Source organism: Haliotis rufescens, unplaced genomic scaffold, assembly GCF_023055435.1.
Source record: "Haliotis rufescens isolate VD_foot unplaced genomic scaffold, xgHalRufe1.0.p SCAF_35, whole genome shotgun sequence".
NCBI lineage: Eukaryota > Metazoa > Mollusca > Gastropoda > Lepetellida > Haliotidae > Haliotis > Haliotis rufescens.
Genome location: NW_025964057.1, coordinates 3433037 through 3457461, shown reverse-complemented (window position 1 = coordinate 3457461; position 24425 = coordinate 3433037). Strand labels below are relative to the sequence as shown.

The window sequence follows — 24425 nt, the reverse complement described above, 5'->3', positions numbered from 1 at the left end:
TACTACTACCACCACCACCACCACTACTACTACTACCACCACCACCACCACTACCACTACTACTACTACTATTACTACCACTACCACTACCACTACTACTACTACTACTACTACTACTACTGTGTGGGTGCCAAAAGGCCGTCCAAACTCTCTAGTCCAGGCAATGACGTGCAGCCGTTTCCATTTATGGACTTATTAAACAGCTTTGCGTCTAACTACAAAAAAAAACAAGTAAATATATATGATGGTAAAACATTTAATAACATATAAAGACAGAATTGACATAGATTTCCACTTCCACCGGCATGACAACAGAACAATCCTGGGACAATTGACGGTGGGGCTGAGCGCATGTCACCCCCTACAAGAAGCAGGGTAGAGCTGAGTTGAGTGCCTGGGTGGAGATGGGCGTGGCTCCCCACGTGATCAACCTCCGAACCGGCGGTAGCAGTAGCGGCCGTTCTGTAGCGTGTACCCACTCTTGCAGCGGGTACACTGATTCCTGGCGGTACACACGTCACAGTGGGAATCGGTACAGTCTGCAACACACAACACACATCGATAAGTGAAAGTGGCAACACTCAAACTAAATGGGACCCGTGCAGATCCGGGTTAGAATTGATCATCAGCAACACATGATTGCCGTAAAGGCGACTAACGGGATCAGGTGGTCAGGCTCGCTGACTTGGTTGATGCATGTCATCGTATCCCAACTGCGTTGATTGATGCGCATGATGTCAATCACTGGATTGTCTTTTCCAGACTCGATTATTTTCAGACCGCCGTCATATAGCTGGAATATTTCTGAGTGCGGCGTTAAACAACAAACGAACAAACAAACAAACATCAAACTGAATGGTCGGCGAACGTACAACACGTCCCCCCTGTTTGTACCCTGTGTATATGTACTTCTCACGACTACTTCTATAATTGAACAAACAAAACTCCAAAACATTTCATACAAGGCTACGATAACATATTTTCTTTTAGTTTTGTCTCTATTTCAAAACGTTTAGTCACCAAAAGAAAACTTATACAATAGATTTAGAGACTAAGTATTACAAACATATGGACTTACCGTTACAGTAGCCGACGGGATTACAGAAGGCCCCGACACCACAGCCCCTTAAGCACACGCCAAACCTACAGGAAATAATATATAATTACATGACGGGATTCACACAGTTTGCACATCGGTTTTTCGATTCATTCACCTCAATGAACCAAAAACAATCCATAGTCAATCATTTGATAAATTGTGTTTGTATACTGACGAAAAAACAACAGCGAATGGCATTTATCAGTGTAGAACTCATTCAACAACATGACAACGTCACAGCAAGTATTAACAGAACACATTGAATAAAGCGTACGTAAAATATAAGAATTTGATTCAGGTTTATCTTATGGCTTCTTGATGAAATTGATTTTTTAGCGCTCATACAAGCATGTTTAATCATGTTGTGCGTCTGTGAGTCCTCAGTTATGGGAGTGTGGGGATGTACTTTTGTGGTGGTTACCTGTTAACACGCTTCAAACAAAACTGAGCTTCACAGCTAGTACACCCCAACTGTCCCGTGCAAAATCGACATCCCCGGCCACAGTCTGTAAACATGAAAACCATCACTGTTGTACCCGCCACAATTGGTCAGAGAAGTAAGTCAAATAAAATGGTACAACCGCTTCAACATTGTTTCAGCCATATAGCGACATTGTTTCAGCCATACAGCGACATTGTTTCAGCCATATAGCGACATTGTTTCGGCCATATAGCGACATTGTTTCAGCCATATAGCGACATTGTTTCAGCCATATAGGGACATTGTTTCGACCATATAGGGGCATTATTTCAGCCATATAGGGACATTGTTTCAGCCATATAGGGACATTGTTTCAGCCATATAGGGGCACTGTTTCAGCCATATAGGGACATTGTTTCAGCCATATAGGGGCATTGTTTCAGCCATATAGCGACATTGTTTCGACCATATAGGGGCATTGTTTCAGCCATATAGGGGCACTGTTTCAGCCATATAGGGACATTGTTTCAGCCATATAGGGACATTGTTTCAGCCATATAGGGACATTGTTTCAGCCATATAGCGACATTGTTTCGGCCATATAGGGACATTGTTTCGACCATATAGGGACATTGTTTCGACCATATAGGGGCATTATTTCAGCCATATAGGGGCACTGTTTCAGCCATATGGCGACATTGTTTCGACCATATAGGGGCATTGTTTCAGCCATATAGGGGCATTGTTTCAGCCATATAGGGACATTGTTTCAGCCATATAGGGACATTGTTTCAGCCATATAGGGACATTGTTTCAGCCATATAGCGACATTGTTTCAGCCATATAGGGACATTGTTTCAGCCATATAGGGACATTGTTTCGGCCATATAGGGACATTGTTTCGACCATACAGCGACATTGTTTCAGCCATATAGCGACATTGTTTCAGCCATATAGGGGCATTGTTTCAGCCATATAGCGACATTGTTTCGGCCATATAGCGACATTGTTTCGGCCATATAGGGACATTGTTTCGACCATATAGGGGCATTATTTCAGCCATATAGGGGCATTGTTTCAGCCATATAGCGACATTGTTTCGGCCATATAGCGACATTGTTTCGACCATATAGGGGCATTATTTCAGCCATATAGGGGCATTGTTTCAGCCATATAGCGACATTGTTTCGGCCATATAGCGACATTGTTTCGACCATATAGGGGCATTATTTCAGGCATATAGGGGCATTGTTCCAGCCATATAGCGACATTGTTTCGGCCATATAGCGACATTGTTTCGACCATATAGGGGCATTATTTCAGCCATATAGGGGCATTGTTTCAGCCATATAGCGACATTGTTTCAGCCATATAGGGACATTGTTTCGACCATATAGGGACATTGTTTCAGCCATATAGGGACATTGTTTCGACCATACAGCGACATTGTTTCAGCCATATAGCGACATTGTTTCAGCCATATAGCGACATTGTTTCGGCCATATAGGGACATTGTTTCGACCATATAGGGGCATTATTTCAGCCATATAGGGGCATTGTTTCAGCCATATAGGGACATTGTTTCGACCATATAGGGACATTGTTTCAGCCATATAGCGACATTGTTTCAGCCATATAGGGGCATTGTTTCAGCCATATAGCGACATTGTTTCAGCCATATAGCGACATTGTTTCGGCCCAAAAGGGGCATTGTTTCAGCCATTTAGGGGCATTGTTTCAGCCATACAGAGGCATTGTTTCAGCCATAAGAGCGACATTGTTTCAGCCATATGGCGAAATTGTTTCAGCCATATAGCGGCATTGTTTCAGACATATGGCGACATTGTTTCAGCCATATAGGGGCATTATTTCAGCCATATAGCGACATTGTTTCAGCCAAATAGCGGCATTTTTTCAGCCATATGGCGACATTGTTTCAGCCATATAGGGGCATTGTTTCAGACATATGGCGACATTGTTTCAGCCATATAGGGGCATTGTTTCAGCCATATGGCGACATTGTTTCAGCCATATAGGGGCATTATTTCAGCCATATAGGGGCATTGTTTCAGCCATATAGGGGCACTGTTTCAGCCATATACGGGTATTGTTTTAGCCATACAGAGGGATTGATTCAGCCATATAGCGGCATTGTTTCAGCCATATGGCAACATTGTTTCAGCCATATAGAGGCATTGTTTCAGCCATATAGCGACATTGTTTCAGCCATATAGGGGCATTGTTTCAGCATTTGTGGCAACTATTGCCATCCCCAAACTTTCTCCATCGTTGGCCCCATGCGATCAAGCTGGGATACAATGTTGTATGGCATTGGTATTGTAAAAGCGCACACATAAGGTTTATTCTTAATTCGTTTATTAAATAGAGTTGTGTGTTTGAGTGACATTGGCTAACGTACATTTGGTATCTGACCTCGCGCTGACAAATCACATTGGGGTATTTGACTTATCATTTAACATGCACATGATATAACATACACTTGATATAACAAATAAATGATATAACATACACTTGATTTAAAATACACATGATATAACATACATATGATACAACATATACATGGTCTAAACATACATATGATATACCACATACACGTATATAATATAACATACTCATGATATAACATATATTAAATATTTTGTTTATTTGAAGTTTACACGATACACAACTTTTCCATTGGACGAGAGGTCGGTCACATGACCGCGAAACTGACGTTCAATTTGACGTTCATACGTTTTTCACGAGACCGTGTTCTTGAAATGACGTAATCACTGACGGACAACTTCCACATTCTTGGGGGCCCCCTGGGAATTCTCTAGCACAAATAAATACAGAAGCGTTCTTTCTGATCATGTAGACGCTTTAATCTTGAACTCAGCGTTTTAGTATACAGTGAGAAACGTCAGAGTTTCACTGCACGATCGTTCACGAATATCCTCGCTACGACCCATCCTTGTGAACAAAACGAAGAAATGCACATCCAAACTGTGGTTGTATCGACTCGATCCGTGTCTAGGTTGGCAGTGACTGTCTACAGCCATATTAGTCTGTCTTACAGACCCTGATACAAATATATATCAAATACAGCCAATGCAAGTCTGGCAAGTCTAGATCACTGCAGTGAAAATGAAGAGAGTCACTGGGCTCTTTTTTATTATATTTTTATTAAGATAACTGAACAACTGTTTTTTTTCTGTACGATATGTTCATTTCAGAGACTAGATGTTAGTCTACAGCCATATATGAGTTTACCTTCGTGTCTATTTGACACATCTTTAATCACCTCTCACTGATCGGCCAGTTGATCAATGGTGACCAAAACATGTTACCGCCATGGGTTCAGTAGCAACTCCCCAAATCTCCCCCGTAATGTTTATCGTGTCGACCATTATGACGTCTTGTAATTGATGTAAATGTAATACAATTAAGTCACACGTACTAAATAAAATTGTGTATAGATCTTGGCCTACATCCTTTGAGGTAAGAAATTGTGATAAACAATTATAAGAATTGACTTTCACTTTGTGTGAGTTCACTGGAGTATGAACGGTATGAACGTCGGAGCTTGGCCCTCACACAAAGTGAATGTCAATTCTTAAAAAAACATACATATATAACATACACATATAACATACACACGCTATAACATGCACATATAACATACACACGCTATAACATACACACGCTATAACATGCACATTATACTCACTGTTGTTGAAGAGGAACCCCGACGTTAAGGATACGACGAGGCAGAGAGTCAGTGCTAGCAACACAGTGTTCGACATGATGGGGAAGTGTAGCTATCGTCAACACCAGCCTTGTATATATACCCCCTGACCTCCGCCTGTCACGTCATGTCACTGCAGTTCGTGGAATTGTGTCGTAAACAGTTTTCCAATGCGCGATACATGTACCGGAAACATCACTTCAAATCATCTTGTTGATGCAGCATAGGGGACTGTCAGTGGGACATTGCGCAACCAGTGTCTACTGGGGCGGGAGGTGGCCTAGTGGTCAGTGCGTTCGCCCATCAGGGCACACGGCCACACAGAGGGGACATCAAACCGTCCTCTCCTGGATAGGCCCACCGTGAATTACTTTACCACCCTGTTGATCATGTATACACCAGTGGTTGTCGACCGTGTACCTGCAGCATAACGTCGTGCATTTTTTTTAAAGAACACATCTTTTTTCACTACATTTTTAGGGTATACAGCATGTCCAGTGAACTGATGTACTTTGTAAGACCTAAGGCATTTTTTTCAAATATTTTGTATCTAACCCATCCAACAATCCCGGTCCCCTACCCTCCACATCTGTACATACCAATATATATTTGTTTTGTATTTTTAATGAAGAAACGTTGTTTTGGTACATCCTGCTCGCTACTTCTTGTTGTCCCAGTTTACGACTGGTTCCCCCTGTTGTTGACAACAGCGGTGTAGAGTGTGCCAGTGCACGTGTGACCTCAATACGTCAGCTGTGGACCATAGTTTACATCGCAGTAGGTATATGTGTCTCAATTCTGCCACCACAGTAAACACGGATACATGCCAGGCAAACAGGTTTTTGTTTGTTGTTTAACGCCGCACTCAGCAATATTCCAGCTATATGACGGCGGTCTGATAATAATCGAGTCTGGACTTATAAAAGAAGTCGTGAGAAGTGCATATACACAGGGTACAAGAGGAGACGTGTTGTACGCTCACCGACCATACAGTTTGATGTTTGTTTGTTCGTTTGTTGTTAAACGCCGCGCTCAGCAATATTCCAGCTAAATGCCGACTCTGGACCAGACAATCCAGTGATTGACATCATGAGCATCGATCCACGCAATTGGGATACGATGACATGCACAAGCCAGATCAGCGAGCCTGACCACCCGATCTCTTACGACAATCATGGGTTGCTGTAGACCTATTCTACCCCGGATCTGGACATCCATTTAACAATACACCCATTCACAGAAAGAGCTGACAGTGTCACCATCACACCAGTTACGTCTAGGACGTCAAAATCGTCGCCCAAAACATCCGATAATGTTCTGATATCGATCGGATACAGTTTGGATGGGTTATCGGCAGCCATTTTGTATGGATCGACATGATAGCTACCGATATATTCATACATACGTTTTTGTGTGCAAGTGCGAGATTTAAAGGTACCAAATGGAAAATTGATACCTCATATTCACCAATCTGCAATGCCATGGTGGACTATATAACGCCTACTCGACTGTATATAGTGTGATGTATTCACTGCACCCCGGGACGGTCCGCCATGACCTAGTTCCAGGTGAGGTGAAATTGGGTTTAACGTCGCGTCCAAGATTATTGCACTTATATAGCGACGTGCATGCACGTGTATGTGTGTGTGTGTGGCTGCTTGTACTAGTCCGGACTGATGCCGATTTTTAGTGCTAGCTCACTGAGATACCATGCCGCAGTTTAACATGAATACCCCACTCAGACACAGTATACTGACTCCGAGCCGACCAGTCCTTGTTTTAGCCCCTTAATGCCGAGCGCCAGACAGGGTAACAACAAGTACAATCTTTTAACGTCTTTTTGTATGACGCGGCCCGGGATCGAACCCTGGACCTTCCGCTCTCCGGGCGGACGCTCTACCACAAGACCACGGAGGCGGTCTACCTAGTTCCAGACATGAGACACACTGGCTCCCGGGTATGGGTAGTGGAATGAGGTGCCCCTTCAGTAGACCAGCTGTGACCTGGTAGACTGTGTCTACCCAAATCCCACGACCCGAATCGGTGTTCACACTATCGACCACTGGTTATCCTGGTCCAGATTCGAACAGTTACCAGTGACATACCTTGAATAGTCATTTAAACGGCGTAATACCATACATGAACTCTATACAAAAAACACTAAATATTGTAGAAACCCATGTGTACACGCGCCTCTGCAAGGCGACAAATTGTTTGGAGTGCGGCCGCAGGTGTGAGACGGTCAACGGGTGACGGACGCTGGTCACCAAAGACGACGGTAACAGGTGCGTTCTCCAACGCGTAACCAAGTCTACATCGACTGCACCGATACATGGAAGCGCATTCGTCACATCGGTCGTCATCTCAGTCTGTAATCACAGGGCATGAATAAAGTCAAGTATGACAGTAGGAATTATGACCGCCAACTATCTTGAAGGACGATAGGGGTAAAATGGGAAATTTCGAAGTTGACTTTTTTGGATCAGTAGTGCATAATACCGCGACGATTAGTCGAAACATTCATTTAGTCGACGAGACATACTGCGTATGAGTCTCCCAATGGCGATTTAAGGGAGTCTGTCCCACTCCTCTTGCAGCGCCAGGTTCGGCCCACGTGGTCGGCAGCCTATGACGTTGACGCACACGTCTCCCTATCGTGTTCAAGAGGGGAAAGGTCTGGGCTCATTGCTGGCCATGGCATTCTAAGGATGTTGTGCTGCTCATTGCTGGCCATGGCATTCTAAGGATGTTGTGCTGCTCATTGCTGGCCATGGCATTCTAAGGATGTTGTGCTGCTCATTGCTGGTCAAGGCATTCTAAGGATGTTGTGCTGCTCATTGCTGGTCATGGCATTCTAAGGATGTTGTGCTGCTCATTGCTGGCCATGGCATTCTAAGGATGTTGTGCTGCTCATTGCTGGCCATGGCATTCTAAGGATGTTGTGCTGCTCATTGCTGGTCAAGGCATTCTAAGGATGTTGTGCTGCTCATTGCTGGTCATGGCATTCTAAGGATGTTGTGCTGCTCATTGCTGGTCATGGCATTCTAAGGATGTTGTGCTTCTGAAAGTGAGTATTCTGAATTCGTGCGCGGCAGGTAAGCACGGGCGTAGTCGTCCTCAAAGACAAAACGTCGACCCACACGGAACAGCAAAGGGTGTCTGTGTTGTCCTCGATAGTACTGTCCAGTTACCCTTCCTTGCACAATATGGAGTGGGGTTCGGTCATGCAGTCATAGTGATGCCACTCCACACCATAACCAATCCAACTCCAAATCTGTCATGTCTCACGCAGACGTTGGCTTGACGTTCATTTCGACGTCGCCATACACGACCACGCCTATCAAGGAAGTGCAAAGTGAATCGGGACTCGTTAGAAAACAGGACACGTGACCAGCGATGATTACCCCAGTGTTACGCCATTGACGTCTCCTGGCAATATGACGTTTTGTAAGGAGCGGCACAAAAAACAAGGCCGTCGAGCATGGAGCCAAGCTGCATGCAATCAGTTGTAATCGTCAGACCGTAACTCGTACAACTGTAGCATGATACAAGTTTGATTCGCTGTTTGAGCTCGATTTCGTAGAGCCTGGTTTCGGATCAATCGACCCTGTAATGGTGTGTAACATGTTCCCAACTCGCTCATAACATAAAAGTATTAAGAGAAACTAATATCTTACATTTGGGGAATTTTTAGTTCTTTCCGAGTATCCTCTACCATTTTAAGAGTATATATATGTGCTCCGCGGTCCCAATTCTTGCATTCGTTCTTAATTTCCACAGCTATTTGCCCTTTACGCACGTGTGGAACCTGTTGCGGCAGAAATCTTGGCTGGTTTTCTTGCACTGACAAGTCACTAACCACGAGACACGTTGCTGTGTTATTGTAATTTATTCCATGCACGCATCTTTGATTGTTTTGGCAAAAGGAACGTCAGTAATAAAGATACCCATAAAACATGGGATCGGCCGTGTGTTGTGCAAGGTGTCTTGTTGTTTGTACAATGTGTACGTCAGAGCTGTCAGGCAGGTGTACATTGTCCTTGATCCATCCTGTTTCCCCCGCCAGTCAGCGATATTTACTTCACATCATGGCGGCACCGGCGTGTTTGTTTGTTGTTTAACGCCGCACTCAGCAACATTCCAGCTATATGACGATGGATGTTATAGATTTGTGGGTTTCAATAACAAAGCAGTTTTACATCAACTTCCTCAAAGAAATCTTCTGGATACAGAGCCAGAAGACCAATCAAATGTCTCGTTAACTTATGCCCATAAAGCGCCTCGTTTGGTTTAGTTCAAACAACGTCTTAACTGGAATATTGGATCATGGCGGAAGGTATATTTTTCAGATGAAAGACGGTTTCTGTTACACAGGGTACACGGCCGTACACGTGTCTGGAGGCAAGCAAATACTGCCATTACTGCACACAACATTCTAGAGACCCATTCATTGAGTAGGGGTTCGGTAATGGTAAACTCGACTTGATCACTGCGCAGGGTAATCTGAACAGACCTTGATATTAGCATGCCATCCTGGAGACTACTGTTACAATCATGCGTTGGCCACTAGCCCTTTCTTCATGGATAATTCTGGGCCTCACGTTTGATGTTCTGGAATGCTAACCTAAGAATGCTAAAGAGACACTTCAGCAAGAAGTCCAAATCTTATTCCAATAAAAGATTTGTGGGACATCTTAGTTCTTCAAATTCATTGTTTGTTTGTTTACTTGTTGTTTAACACCTCACTCAGCAATATTCCAGCTATATGATGGCTGTCTGTAAAGGATCAAGTCTGGACCGGACAATCCAGTGACTGACATCATGAGCATCAATCCACGCAATTTGGATACGATGACATACATTGACCAAATGAGCAACCTGACCACCCAATCAGTTAGTCGCCTCTTATGACAAGCATGGGTTGCTGAAGACCTATTCTATCCCCGAACTTCATGTGTCTAGAAACATAATTGTGGCTTGGACAGAAGGGACATCAGATTTGCAGCAATACAATCTTATATTTTAATATTTGTTGAACATAATACTTCATTTGGACAGCGTCCATTTCAAGTTTCAAATGTGACCTGCTGTCACTGAATTCATTAATGTTTTAAAGATCAACATATGTGAGGCTGAATTTGATTCACTTTCATCTTTTCGTATTTAAATCAGTGTGTTATGAACAAGGTAACTGTCACAAACATGTCAATGTGTTTCTTCATGATTGCTTTCTTCTTGTACTTCTTTCCTGCATGGATCCAGGACACATTGGTGTCTTCGTCAGTTGAAGAAACCCATTTCAGACAAACAAGGACCATAAATGAAATAATGTTTAATCTGCAGATAATATATATCTCATTCTAGATAACACAGATAACGTCAGAAAGGTAGCAAATATCAAACATGAAATAGCAGAGCTGTTGTTGAGTTTTCAACTTTGGACAAGGACGTAAGTATGTCATGTGGTCAAGGCATGTTTTCTGGCCTGATATCTCCCTGTCTCTTGCCAACTATACTTTCAAATGGAGTTCTTCTCATCACTGCCACAATCTTATATAACTTGAACAATCATAACTGGAACATGAGATGTGACAGATAACCTCCACTGAGACTCCACTTCTCTGACCTCCACTGAAAGAGTTTGCATGTGAAGTTTGTTTCAAAAACAATATCACAATTAGCATGTGCATGTAATAGGGGCACAGACGTATAGAAACCCTGTTTCAAGCGAAAAGATGACAAGTATTTTTTCTATTAATATTACATCCAATTGAAGTATGAAGGCACTTAACTTGGTTTAAAGAGTAGAATAGGTCCTCCATGGAAGCCCCGCCTTGTGTTCTTGAAAGTGAATATGGTAGTAGTACATGGGACCACACAGTGATTTGGTTGGTTTGTTGTTTTACGCCGCACTCAGCAATATTCCAGCTATATGACGGTGGTCTGTAAATAATCGAGTCTGGACCAGACAATCCAGTGATTAATATCATGAACATCTATCCACGCAATTGGGATCGATGACATGCATCAACCAAGTCAGCGAGTTTGACCACCCCATCACGTTAGTCGCGTCTTACGACAAGGATAGTCGCCTTTTACAGCAACTATGGGCTGCTGAAGACCTATTGTACCCCGGATCTTCACGACTACAGTGAATGAAATGTATACACATAAACAGACATTCAGCCCAATTAATTGCATGATCATCTAATCTCCAATGACATCACACACTTAACAGCACCGGCAATGAGGTGAAACCCATATGTACATACAAACACTAGTGTTCGAAACACTAATTGAATAATTAGAGGATTTGGCACGTGGGAGGCTGTATCACAACTCATATCAACTGTCTTTGTCATGTAACGTTAGCTTCAACAGTTCTGGAATGGGTTTGTGGGTGGGTCAATGAAACAGTTCACTCACTTAGCACTGCAGTGTCATACACTCTCCTGTGATCATGACCCACATACAGCAGCAGAGGTCGTGTCTACACTCCAGACAGAGGGTGTCCACCATGGGAAGTCTACACTCCAGACAGAGGGTGTCCACCATGCGAAGTCTACACTCCAGACAGAGGGTGTCCGCCATGGGAAGTCTACACTCCAGACAGAGGGTGTCCACCATTGGAAGTCTACACTCCAGACGGAGGGTGTCCACCACGCGAAGTCTACTCTCCAGACAGAGGCTGTTCACCATAGGAAGTCTACACTCCAGACAGAGGCTGTTCACCATGGGAAGTCTACGCTCCAGACAGAGGGTGTCCACCATGGGAAGTCTACACTCCAGACAGAGGGTGTCCTCCATGGCAGGTCTACACTCCAGACAGAGGGTGTCCGCCATGGGAAGTCTACACTCCAGACAGAGGGTGTCCGCCATGGGAAGTCTACACTCCAGACAGAGGGTGTCCACCATGGGAAGCCTACACTCCAGACAGAGGGTGTCCACCATAGGAAGTCTATACTCCAGACAGAGGGTGTCCACCATGGGAAGTCTACACTCCAGACGGAGGGTGTCCACCTTGGGAAGTCTACACTCTAGACAGAGGCTGTTCACCATTGGAAGTCTACACTCCAGACAGAGGGTGTCCACCATAGGAAGTCTACACTCCAGACAGAGGCTGTTCACCATTGGAAGTCTACTCTCCAGACAGAGGGTGTCCACCATAGGAAGTCTTCACTCCAGACAGGGGGTGTCCGCCATGGGAAGTCTACACTCCAGACAGAGGGTGTCCACCATGGGAAGTCTACACTCCAGACAGAGGGTGTCCACCATTGGAAGTCTACGCTCCAGACAGAGGGTGTCCATCATGGGAGGTCTACACTCCAGACAGAGGGTGTCCACCACGCGAAGTCTACACTCCAGACAGAGGCTGTTCACCATGGGAAGTCTACACTCCAGACAGAGGGTGTCCACCATGGGAAGTCTACACTCCAGACAGAGGATGTCCACCATTGGAAGTCTACACTCCAGACAGAGGGTGTCCACTATGGGAAGTCTACACTCCAGACAGAGGGTGTCCACCATAGGAAGTCTACACTCCAGACAGAGGGTGTCCACAACAAGAAGTCTACACTCCAGACAGAGGCTGTTCACCATTGGAAGTCTACACTCCAGACAGAGGCTGTTCACCATGGGAAGTCTACACTCCAGACAGAGGGTGTCCACCATAGGAAGTCTTCACTCCAGACAGAGGGTGTCCGCCATGGGAAGTCTACACTCCAGACAGAGGGTGTCCACCATGGGTAGTCTACACTCCAGAAAGAGCGTGTAGTGCCAACTGTCCATTATGTGAAGTCTACATTCCAATGACACTTTCGGACCTGAAGGAGTAGGGACTGACTGTCTCAACCTCATCATCATCGTTGTCCTCATCCGAGGCACCATCATCATCCTCACCAAGCAGAATCGTGGACATGGTCTGGTTGAGGACAGGCATGCTCCTGGCTTTTGATGGGGTGCTTGTCCACAGAGGGTTCTTGTCTGCTGTCCTGTACACAGATCGGAACTGGTCCCGGGATATCTTCTTAAGTCCTGTGTTAACTGCGCGTGAATTAAGTTCAGAGGTTATCGATTTGGATGATTTGACAGATTTCAGTGACCTGATGTGGGAACTGTCTGGAACAAGAAAAACTGGCTTTTTCGACGCTTTAGAAGATATATTTTTCGAATGAGGAGATTTGTTGAAATTTTCCTTGGATACCAGGTACTCGTTTGATGAGGTTTTCTGTTTGTCTGAGGGATGCAAACGAGGGGAAGTTGGTAGTTGTGGCATGGATCGTCTGAAATTGTCTGAGTCTGATTTAGAAGGAGACCGAGATGAAACATGATTTCTGGAAGATATGCATACATCATTGTAGGAAGAAGACTTATGACTCATGTGGTTAGATTTGTCAGTGGAGGTTTTATTTTTCAAACTGAAAATGTTCTGAGAGAAGTCTTTGCACTGATATGGTGTTTTTGAGGATAGGTCATTGGTGATCTGGGAAGGGTGTTTTGCACATTTTGGTCTGGGAGATCCCTTGGGAGTTTTGAACAGTTCTTTGCTATATGTCTTGTCGGACTTCGGCCTTTCAGTCTTGGCCCGAGTTGGGCTATTAAGCTGCAGCTGAGACAGATGTGATGAAGGGGAGAGACCCACACTGGAAGCTGCTGAACACCTGCCATTTCGCAATGGAGACAACACGTGGTTATCTGGCTGACATTTTCTGGAGCTTATTTTGGGATTTTTACACATGCCAGCCCCATCCTTCCTTCCAGGTGAAGCTGGTGTTTCATCCATCCGATCAGACCTATGTCGATGCCTACCCACAGTCTCCTGTTCGCTTCCATTAAGCTGTAAGGCTACATTTCTACCTCTGGCTGCAGAGCATCCTACCTGGTAATTCTTCCCTACTCTCCCTTCACCAGCTGAGGTTAAATCGGCCCCAGCATCATCTGACTGCCTGTGTTTAGATGACACCTTAGCAAGAGTTTCATAACTCTTTCCATCCACAGAAAACTTATTGGTGTTGTTTCTCCCACTATTTGTCCCAACCACCCGGGGCTGCATTTGTGATTTTCTGGGTCTAGCAGTAGGCTGTTCCTTGTCAAGCACCTGTCCCCCATCTGAGCGGAGCTGATGCTGGGGGTCTCCCCTTCCTGTCTGCTCCATTGTAAGCTGCCTCCTTGCCTTCACACGCCCTCGACTCAGCCCTTTCTCAGTGATCACCTTCGAATCAGACTGTGATCCTGTTTGCTTCAAGTGATCAAAGATCTGCTTCTTGTTTCTAGATCCTGCAGAGAAGCAGGTTTGGGGTGTTCCATTCAGGGTTCTGTTATCACAATGGGTGACGGTTATTGGCAGTGCATCAGGTGTTCCTTCAGGATTTCTGTTGTCAATATGGGTGACGGTTATTGGCAGTGCATCAGGTGTTCTTCCAGGATTTCTGTTGTCACCATGGGTGATGGTTATTGGCAGTGCATCAGGTGTTCTTCCAGGGCTTCTGTTGGTATCTTGAGAGATGAAGGACTTGGGTGTTCCCAGGTTTTGGTCATCACCATAGGTTACAAGAGAGTTTAGTGTTCCATTAGGAGTTCTCATGATTCTGTTGTTGCTGTGTTCAATGGTTACTGGCGTTCCTATGTTCCTGCCAACATTGTGAGAAATGATGGCTTGAGGTACAGGAGTCATAATGTGGCCATATTCAGGGATAGAGTATCCAAATCCTTCACACAGTGTCACTGCATCATCCTTCACTGACACTCTGTCCTCCAGCCAATACTTGTTCCTCATCTCACAGGGGACATGTTCTTTTTGCTGTGCATGTCCTCTTGGCTGTGCATGTTCTCTTGCCAGTGCATGTCCTCTTGGCTGTGCATGTTCCCAAGGATGTGGGTGTTCTCTTGGCTCTGCATGTTCCCAAGGCTGTGGATTTTCTCTTGGCTCTGCATGTTCCCAAGGCTGAGGATGTTCTCTTGGTTCTGCATGTTCCCAAGGCTGTGTATGGGAGGTGACAGCTTCATGTCCAGGTTCTATCTTAACCTTGGTGATCACAACATCATCATCATCATCATAAGATCCACTGCTTTCTGTGGCATCATTTTTGTTCAAATTGTTCATAGGGTAGTGTCCGTTGATATCAACAGCTCTTCCAATGTTATTTTCTTGTTTGCTAAACCGATTCATGAGTGTGTGACGGTGATGAGAGGGACTGTGCTGAATCTGTGAATGCTCCCATCCATACAAACTGTCATCAGTCCTCGGGGGAAGCAGAGATGGAGGCGGAGACTTCAGACATGGCAGTGTCTCCTCCTCAACTTCCAAACTACTTGGTCGTGCTGGAGACAATATCTCAACAATTGTTTGTGGCATTGGTGAGGTCAAATAGTCCAAAAGCTGCTCAGAGGTGTAAGAAGGTTGTATTGGAATGAACGTTCGTTTTCTTGCTCGGACAATCCTTCTTTGGCACATGGCATCTGTCTTGAGCTCTTGAGAGGTTTCCAACAGCTCAGATGAGTCATATATTCTGCCAACATTAGTGGACTTTGATGAAGCTACCGGACCAGCATCAGCCGACCAGGTCTTGTGTTGGTTGCAAGGAGGTGGGTCAGGCTGTTTACAAGTGCCCCGGTTGACATCCATGAATGGCATCCTGTATGGGTTGTTCCCATTAGGCAGAGGAACCGTATACGTCTGGTTCATATCACCTATTAGTCTAGTCAGAGGATATGGAGGTGGATTCTGCAGAGATGACTGATTGTTAAAGTTGTGATCTTTCTCACTTTTCTTTCTAATTTTTGTCGGTGACTTAAGATGAACGTCATCTGCTTGGGTTGGCAGGTTGGATTCAAACCCATCTTTCAAACGCACTGGCTGGGTCCGAGCTCCAAGATGACGACTCTCATTTGCTTGATCTTTGACCCAGCTCATCACTCGGTTTATCTTATCTTCATTCAGACAAAACAGTCGTAGAGGCGCCTTGTCTCTTGTTTCGTCAGTACCCATTCTTATCCCTGGACCGCTCTCGAACCCACTGTCCTCCGGTTGACCCTTCATCATGTGGAATCGTGCAAGAATACTCTTCGACAAGTTTCCGCATGCACCTTTCTGATCTCCTTCTGTGCTAAAACTGTCCTCAGTTTTACTTGATACTTCTTGTGAACGAGAATTTCTAGATCCAAAGTTTTTCCTAACTGACAAATCTGATCCAGAACTTGGAGACTGATTGCTGGCACTTCCAAGAGAATACCAAACATTATCATTGAAACGTAACACATCCTGCTTTGGTTTGCAAGGGTATCTAGGTTTGGGCGTACAGAGGTCAAGGTCACCATCTACCTCATCTGAGTATGACTCTGGGTCAGTGGAGCGGTCTTCCGCCTCATTGTCTACGCTGGAAGTGTCTCCAGAACTGATGGTTTCCGCATCACTCGGCTCATTCTCATCCTCACAAATGAAAGAGAGCAGTTTGCTTGCATCATCTGAAAGGTCAAGATAATGAGTGAGTGAGTTGTTTTACAAAAGTTTTCAGCACTATTCCAGAGGGTAAAGGCTTGAACCAATAAGATACCCCCTTGTTCCAAATGTTAAGGTGAAATGAGTGAGTGAGTGTTAGTTTATAGTTCCCCAGTAAGCAATATTCCAGCAAGGTCACGTTGGCGTGTAAACATTCAAAAGTATCTATCTGGGCAAGGTAAATCAGTGCCAATAGAACACCATCAGGGTGTGGTGACACAAAGCCATCTGGGTTATAGTAACCTAGTTTCTGTCAGGTTTTGGAAACTGGGCACCTGCTCTCTGGAAACCCAGCAGGGTGAATGCCATCTTCCCGGGACAAGAGAGTTAACTGACTTTAAAAGTTCGGCAAGGGTGGAAACTAGACTTTTATAGTCAGTTAACTCTCTTGCCTCGGGAAGATGGGTGAATGCTGTATGATTGAAGATCTGGTTACTGACTGTTGATCATGTAAATGCTGTGTTTGTGTATCTGCCACATCTTCCTTGTAAGATGGATCTGGTTACTGACACTTGATCATGTAAATGCTGTGTTTGTGTATCTGCCACACCTTCCTTGTTAGATGGATATCATCCCCATCAGCAATGTTACATCAACAGACAAGCTAACAAACACCAGCACTCCTGGACATGAACATTTTGTGTCGACATTACCAACCAACACATGTACTTCCTTGACAATGTTACTACATGTATGTACAAACTAAACAACATAACGGCTAAAGTCTACTTTCCGAAAAGAATCATATTTAACTTTGCTTCAGATAAATGTTTAAAGACACAGCCTGCCTACACCATGACTACAGGAAGTAAGCTACGCGACATCTGTGAAAATGGAGACTTACCTGCAAAATGGGTCACATTGACCCGGGGTGACACGTAGCTGCTGTAAATCTGAAACAATCATTTTCAACGTTAGTACATGGTAAACAATGCATTACTAGCCACAATAGGACTTCACTCCAAAAAGCTTCAGGATAAGAAAACGACACTCACTGTTCTGCCAGTGCTGGACATTTCAAAGAAGAGAATACAAGATTCTCACACTACGGGATATGTGATGAAGAATGATTTAAATTGTCAGTCATAGACTGCATCATATCAGGAATTAGTGGTTTATCATTTGTAACAAATTTCAATTAAATGGTATCTTTCAAAGTAAATTGCAACAACAATGCCTCTTTGACAATGGCCTCTCCACACATCAATTTAAGAAAGAAAAGATTATTTAAAAAAATCAGTTTTCAAAATCGAGGTTGAAAAACAAGATACAGTCATGGTTCGAAAGCGAAATATTTCATAGATTAAACTACTGTAGCCCCTGTGTGTCCCTTGGTCAGGCCACAAAGTTACAAAAAATTCAAAGGAGCCACTTGGCTCCTAAATTATTTTTTCAAGGAGCCAAATAGAATTTCAAAGAGCCAAGACAAAATGTAAGGAGCCAAAAGTAATGACTTGTAATTTAACTGCATAACAAAAAAAAAAAATCCATTAGTTTGAATAATCAGTTTTAAATCATGAACAACAACTGTTGACGTGTTGTTGAAGCTTTTGAGTTTTTCAGACAAACAAGCTTTAGAACATTGTGTCAGTAACATCATCTGACAGTTTACCGGTGCCAGTTGCAGGTTTTGGTTCATCGAACGTGTCGATAGACGACGAAACTTCCGTGTCAGCTTCGCCATTCAAAGCATTCCGTATTATCTTGAGTATACTGCGCATTTATTTCCAAAAAAACACAGCTGTGTAGAAGGGGGTGCGCATTATACACGAAATAATGAGTTTTGATGTTTTTCCCCCATGGAAAGACATTACCATGAGAACGTAACACCGGAAATACCATGTCAACAAATCCATACTGAAGTACGCAAACAAATCATGTAATTACACTGTCTGACTATAAAAAGTGTTCTTTGTATATCTGGACTTATGTTAGTAACTTATTTCATTAATTTTATTCAAAATTACTTTTAATATTGTTTTAATTTATTTCGGCGAAATCGTGTGTGAAGCGATCGGAAGATCTAACAAACGGTTATTAAGAGAAACCACGGTCAGATTACCGCTATTGATGCCTTGAAACGAACTTTCGTTGACAGAGAATGGATACATTTGTCATAAATGCCATACTTTGACTCGTTAAAGGTCATATTTGATTTTGTTGGACGATTCTATGTCAACACGTAATTCACGCGATCACGTGCACGGGAGCCTTGACGGTGACTGGTCAGACTGTGTGTTCCATGTAAAACCATGTAATACCCGGTAATATATAGCAATCAGCTGCTTCGCTTACGCTTAGGGTTATTATTATTTCAAATATGTTTGGTAAAAGCTGCATCTAAATTAACAAGATATTGGAATATATTATTCCTGATAAAAAGAAGAAGTTTCAGATACATTTTTTGCCGATCCTTGCATTAAAACCCTGTAAAGTTATATCATTGGGTGTGACTTGACTGAATCACCGGTAAATTCCAAGAAATTGTGTGTACAGCTGATTGCTGTGTCCGGCTTAGTTTACGAGAAGATACACATGGTAATCTTAATCCCTGGATATAAAACAATGCCTAGCAGAACAAAAAAATACAATTTAAACGGTAAATCAACATGTCTGGTGATTTTTTATCTATGTGTTTATCCCTTTCAACACCGTAGGCCGGTTTTCCGGCCAAGCCGTAGTCACGTCAAAATAGTTTATATTTGTATGGACCTACCTATAATATCATTCATTTATTAAATCTATCACATTTCACAATGTCTGAAATACGTATTCCATATCAATTTATCATTTTTTTATCAATAAATAAAAAAATTATTCACTATTTCCCGCGATGTTATTGAAAATATAATTCTCGGACACACATTTCAACAACGGGTCCACATCGAACATGTCAAAGAGCAAAATAAAGACGTTTTAAGCAAATCTTTGATATATTATACAAAGTAATAAATAAATTCAACAAAAATATATCTAAAAGTAATCAAACTTACATCTAAGTTATTATTTCCATCTTTTCGTGCGATCGCATGTAATGTAAGTCAAATGACATCTCAGCTTTCGTCGCCTTAAATTCTCGGCTCGGACACGATGTTTAATGCAAAAATATATGCATGAAAAATCTGTCACAGCTCGTAACCTAGCACGATAGATTCACGAAGTTCCATATTTTTAATATATATATATCGTGATTTCCTGCCTTTTAGTTCAGAATAACATGATTTAACAAAAATCTTTCGCCAACTTCTGAAATTTATCAAACACGAGCTTGGTATCACCGCTGAAATTTGATTGGCTGCCTGCCTTACAAGTAGTTAGAAATGTAGACAGTGATAGTAATTTCCAATATTACTTGCCTCCGGACAAGTTAAAGTAAGTGATTTTGTTGCCCAACCTCGTATTTCTACTTTCCCCGAGAGTCGGGAAATGGCAAATTTCCACCCCTGTTTCCCCCCCCCCCCCCCCCCCCAAAAAAAATAAATACTGAATCTGCTAGAGAGGGGTGCGCACTATACTAAAGAAAATACGGTATTCATCATTTGCCGTTGCGCAAATATAGAAAAATACTTCGTGTTTTTGAACGGCGAAACGACCGCCTTAGCTGTCACCTGGGCGGATGTCGTACAGCGCATGCGTGGGTACTAAACTCTTAACATCGTTAGTGCATTACTTAATAACGGAAAGTGCTTCCTTCATTCCAGGTATGGAGCTTCATATCGAAAGCGAAAACAGAACACATGGCCAACAGTGATCTTGTCGATGTTATTATGTTCTGATATCGAATTTTTTCACCGAAGTTACGCACTTATATTAAAAACGATCTTTTTTAATATCTTATGACAAGAGATATTTAGTCGCCAAACTTAATTAAAGACAAGGAGCCAGTTGGCGACTGACATGAAAATACCAGTCGCAAAATACAAAACTAGATCGCCATGGCGACCAATTTAGTCGCAACTTTGTGGCCTGTTGGTATTTTTCCAGTGTATTTTATTGTTACACGGTGATTGTAACTGTAGTACATTAATTCTGTTGGGATTCGTTAGAAGCTAACTGCCATTGTAATTGGTGTGCAGTAATTTGTACTGATTTGTAAATCTAGCGGATTTTGTAACACAATTGTTGATTGTATACCATTTGTTAGTTGCTTGTTGGTTTCCCAATAAATTCTTTTACGTACAGTTTTCTGGGTTAACATATTGTTTGAATTTGGGAATTGCCACGTAATACCCTCCACATGCAGTAGTGGCACCTGGGTGAAACCCCAAGGTTACACAGTGGACTCACAGACTGGGCGTCGACCGGCTGGCTCTGTGACAAGTCGATGGTGCTGTGGGACAGAGCCTTGGTGAACTTGTCAGCTGAAAGTGAAACATACATGTCCTTAAGGCTTGAGAAAATAAAAGTATTTGTTCTCAGGCAACAACTTTTGACCATAGAGTGCGGGCAGTCGGGCAGTATTTTTTCTGTTTGTTTGCTTGTTTAAACTAATATGTTAAGAGCCTCCCTACATAAACAAGCATACAAACTCCTGTTGCAGCCATGACCATAACACGGGACACCAGTAAAGCAGTGGGCATGTAAAGGGAAGTAACTGCGTACTATATTGGATCGCATTGTCATTAAGTATTTATTAAGTATATATATATTTATTTATTTTTAAAATGGAATTAAAAACGACACGTACGGCAGACTTTATGATGCAGGCAGTGTGTGAGAACCAAGACTATTTTTTTAAGCCTAAACTGAGGGAATTATTAAGAACTTCAAATAGCACAAGACAACTTCTATCTGAAAAAATGTGCACTGGCTTATTGGAGAGGTTAATAAAGAAGACCCAACATGTGAGGGAGGTCACTGAATGCCGCCTGAGAGAAGATGGTTGAATTGTTTCACTACAATGAGCCACAGCAAGCACAAAGTCAGTGAAGCCCCCCACAAATCCCTTCAGGAAACTCTGGCCAGTACCTCGACGCTTGGTCACTGCCAGCTTAGCTCCTCCAAAAGACACAGGCTTAAGTTTCCGGATAGTTCCTGCAACACAAAAAACAAATATCAGGTTAAATAACGAGTTCCCCTGACCTAGTCAAGCTAATCATTCATAAATATGAAGAACATAAAAAGCCCTTTCACTTTGAAACACCAACATTGACAATTTTTTGTAATTTTATATAATATGCATAATATTAGCATATTTAGTTTACAAAGCTAGAACTTTACAGAACTTGTTCATCTTAAGCAGCCTACAAATTTCTAACAAAAAGCTGATTGTGCTGAATATGAAACCCAATTTACATGAGATATAGTATTTCGACACAGTATCACTTTGCATTGACACATCAGGTGAATTTTCTAATTAACCAATCAGCATTGAGGTATGTATAAGCAAAACATTAAGACCAGCATATCTCATTTCTGTGTCTTGAAAAACGAAGTTAATTGGTAAATCCGAACGTAACTAATAACTGCAGATCAATTATATTCTTGTTGACGTTTTATACAGGCTGTTGTTTCTGAGCTCCAAGGAATCTCGGAAGTAACATCAAAGGAATATTTGTTTTCACTTTTAATTTTCTTTCGTTAAAATCAAAATTTCCGAATCATGGTGGTAAAGAAATTAAGCCGATTCATTTTAGAAAGCTGACATCTGATTGGCTCAAAAGCCCACATGTCATGTGGAGTAAAAGATCTGATTTTAATGAGATTGGATGAACATTAGTATTACATCAGTCTGTTTACATGCATCTTAATAAAAAAATTATCAACTCGTTTTTGAGATCACTGGGTTATTTGGGGCAGGCCCACAAACAGATGCATCTGTTATATAATGGAGAATTATGTCAACAAGTGTTATAGTTATGTTTGCACAATGGGGAGATACATACCTTTGTCATTCACAATCTCACCAGTCTTCATGGAAACTATGTCATCATCTGGGAAAGCCTGTCCATACTGAAAGAGAAAGAAACAAGATACATGTCAGAACCACGTGTCAGACCCACACGTCAGACCCACATGTCAGACCCAGGTGTCAGACACACATGTCAGACCCACACGTCAGACCCACGTTTCAGACCCACATGTCAGACCCACACATGACCCATGTCAGACCCACATGTCAGACCCACATGTCAGACACCCACGTCAGACACACATGTCAGACACACACGTCAGACACACATGTCAGACACACATGTCAACATGGGGAACAGCTGAGGTGTTTCATCTTATGCTAGCATTCAAAGACTAGAAGCCATGATTACAGATTTGTTGTGTTGTTATTATCTCATGATGGCTTGTGTATGTAATAAAGATATAATTGAAAATTTTACATTAAATTGTATACTTATATACTTATCCTATCTCACACTATACATTTCTCTTTCTTTAGATCTTGGTGTGGAAACGCCCTAGAACAAAGTTTCCAGCTTCAAAAAACCTTTCACCTGAACACATTCCAGCATCACTATGGTCACCACCCTTCAAATTACAAGGTATGTTATTATCACACTCAAATCACTGTACACTTTGGCATCATGAGGCAAGGGAGGTAACCCATTTTGTCTTTTCAACCTGGCTGCAATATTTTGACATGTTTTCTCTGTAAATGTAATAAACTTGAAAAGTGCAAAAATGGAAAGTGTCCTACATTTATCTCTTAAGTTATTTCCAGCATTAATACTTCTCTCATTTAATAAATTGATCCTCTTTTGAACTTTGTGTGCACCACCCTGTGACCTGATTCACTAGCATGATATTGTAATGATATGATTGGTTTATCTGGATCCTGATGTCAAGAACTGTCAACTTGATTTGCCGGAAAATACCTTTGAGATATTCAGTTCATATACAAGGCGTTGGTGCATATCAAAGCCTGTGGCAAATCGTAATAATACAAGCGAGTAGTTTTCAATATAAAAATGCCCACTAAGCTGAGTGTGTCATTGAAACTTCTGTATGTCTAGAAATCTAGTGTTGTGTCTGGACCAGATGAATAATTCCCTGAAATACCATAACTCTTGTTCAGAATAGAACATGGGAATGGCAATGACTTAATTAACAGATTAATTGATTAACAGATGTGTAGTCCCTGGTGGTATAACACTCATCACCGCCAATCCCAGGCAGTTATTAGTACATTAAGAACTGCCATGTAACAATAATGATGAGACAGGGCTTTTGTGTATTGAATTGATGGATGTGATGCCTGCAAATCAAGCTCTGTAAAGAATAAAAGCAACTAAATTACAGGAAAATAGTGCAATATTACTTATCATTAAGCAGGCATGCATCTTATCATGAGAAAAAACTGCTCATTACTGACCGTGATGTAATTATTTCACAGTCTGCGGCGTATGATTGTCATCAAATAACAAACAGCCGAGGTAAAGATGTGCAATCAGAATTAAAAGCCTGGAATTTTGACAATAATTATGAAACAGTTCATAATAAACAGTATCCTACATGTAATGAAATAGGTAAATATGTACAAACAGGCATGTACCTTTGAACATATCATGTCAAAATTCGTTTCGAATCGTTTCAAACTTGCATCAGCTGACACCATAAATTCCTCCATACTGTTTGGATTGAAACAGCCCGCCATTTTAGAAATACACGATCTGAATTACTTTGTTAGATCTCAGTTTTCTCGAAGCTA

The 24425-nt window shown here is 42.4% G+C and overlaps 2 protein-coding genes across 3 annotated transcripts; both read right to left on the bottom strand.

The window, feature by feature from the left end:
* Window positions 1-240: 240 nt before the first annotated feature.
* Window positions 241-5408, bottom strand: LOC124134452 (R-spondin-1-like). Its single transcript, XM_046499286.1, has 4 exons — window positions 5251-5408; window positions 1521-1605; window positions 1079-1143; window positions 241-539 (listed from the first exon to the last, which is right to left on the bottom strand). The coding sequence occupies exons 1-4, from the start codon at window positions 5324-5326 to the stop codon at window positions 427-429; spliced, it is 339 nt and encodes a 112-aa protein (XP_046355242.1). The 5' UTR covers window positions 5327-5408; the 3' UTR covers window positions 241-426.
* A 5177-nt stretch (window positions 5409-10585) lies between these two features.
* LOC124134451 lies at window positions 10586-24388 on the bottom strand. 2 transcript variants are annotated; one of them, XM_046499284.1, is made up of 7 exons: window positions 24270-24388; window positions 22651-22717; window positions 21734-21799; window positions 21053-21126; window positions 17610-17658; window positions 16589-16731; window positions 10586-10899 (listed from the first exon to the last, which is right to left on the bottom strand). In XM_046499284.1, the coding sequence occupies exons 1-7, from the start codon at window positions 24369-24371 to the stop codon at window positions 10837-10839; spliced, it is 564 nt and encodes a 187-aa protein (XP_046355240.1). In that variant the 5' UTR covers window positions 24372-24388; the 3' UTR covers window positions 10586-10836. The 2 variants fall into 2 exon arrangements, with proteins under 2 accessions (XP_046355240.1, XP_046355241.1); XM_046499285.1 differs by lacking the exon at window positions 16589-16731.
* Between the last annotated feature and the right edge of the window lie 37 nt (window positions 24389-24425).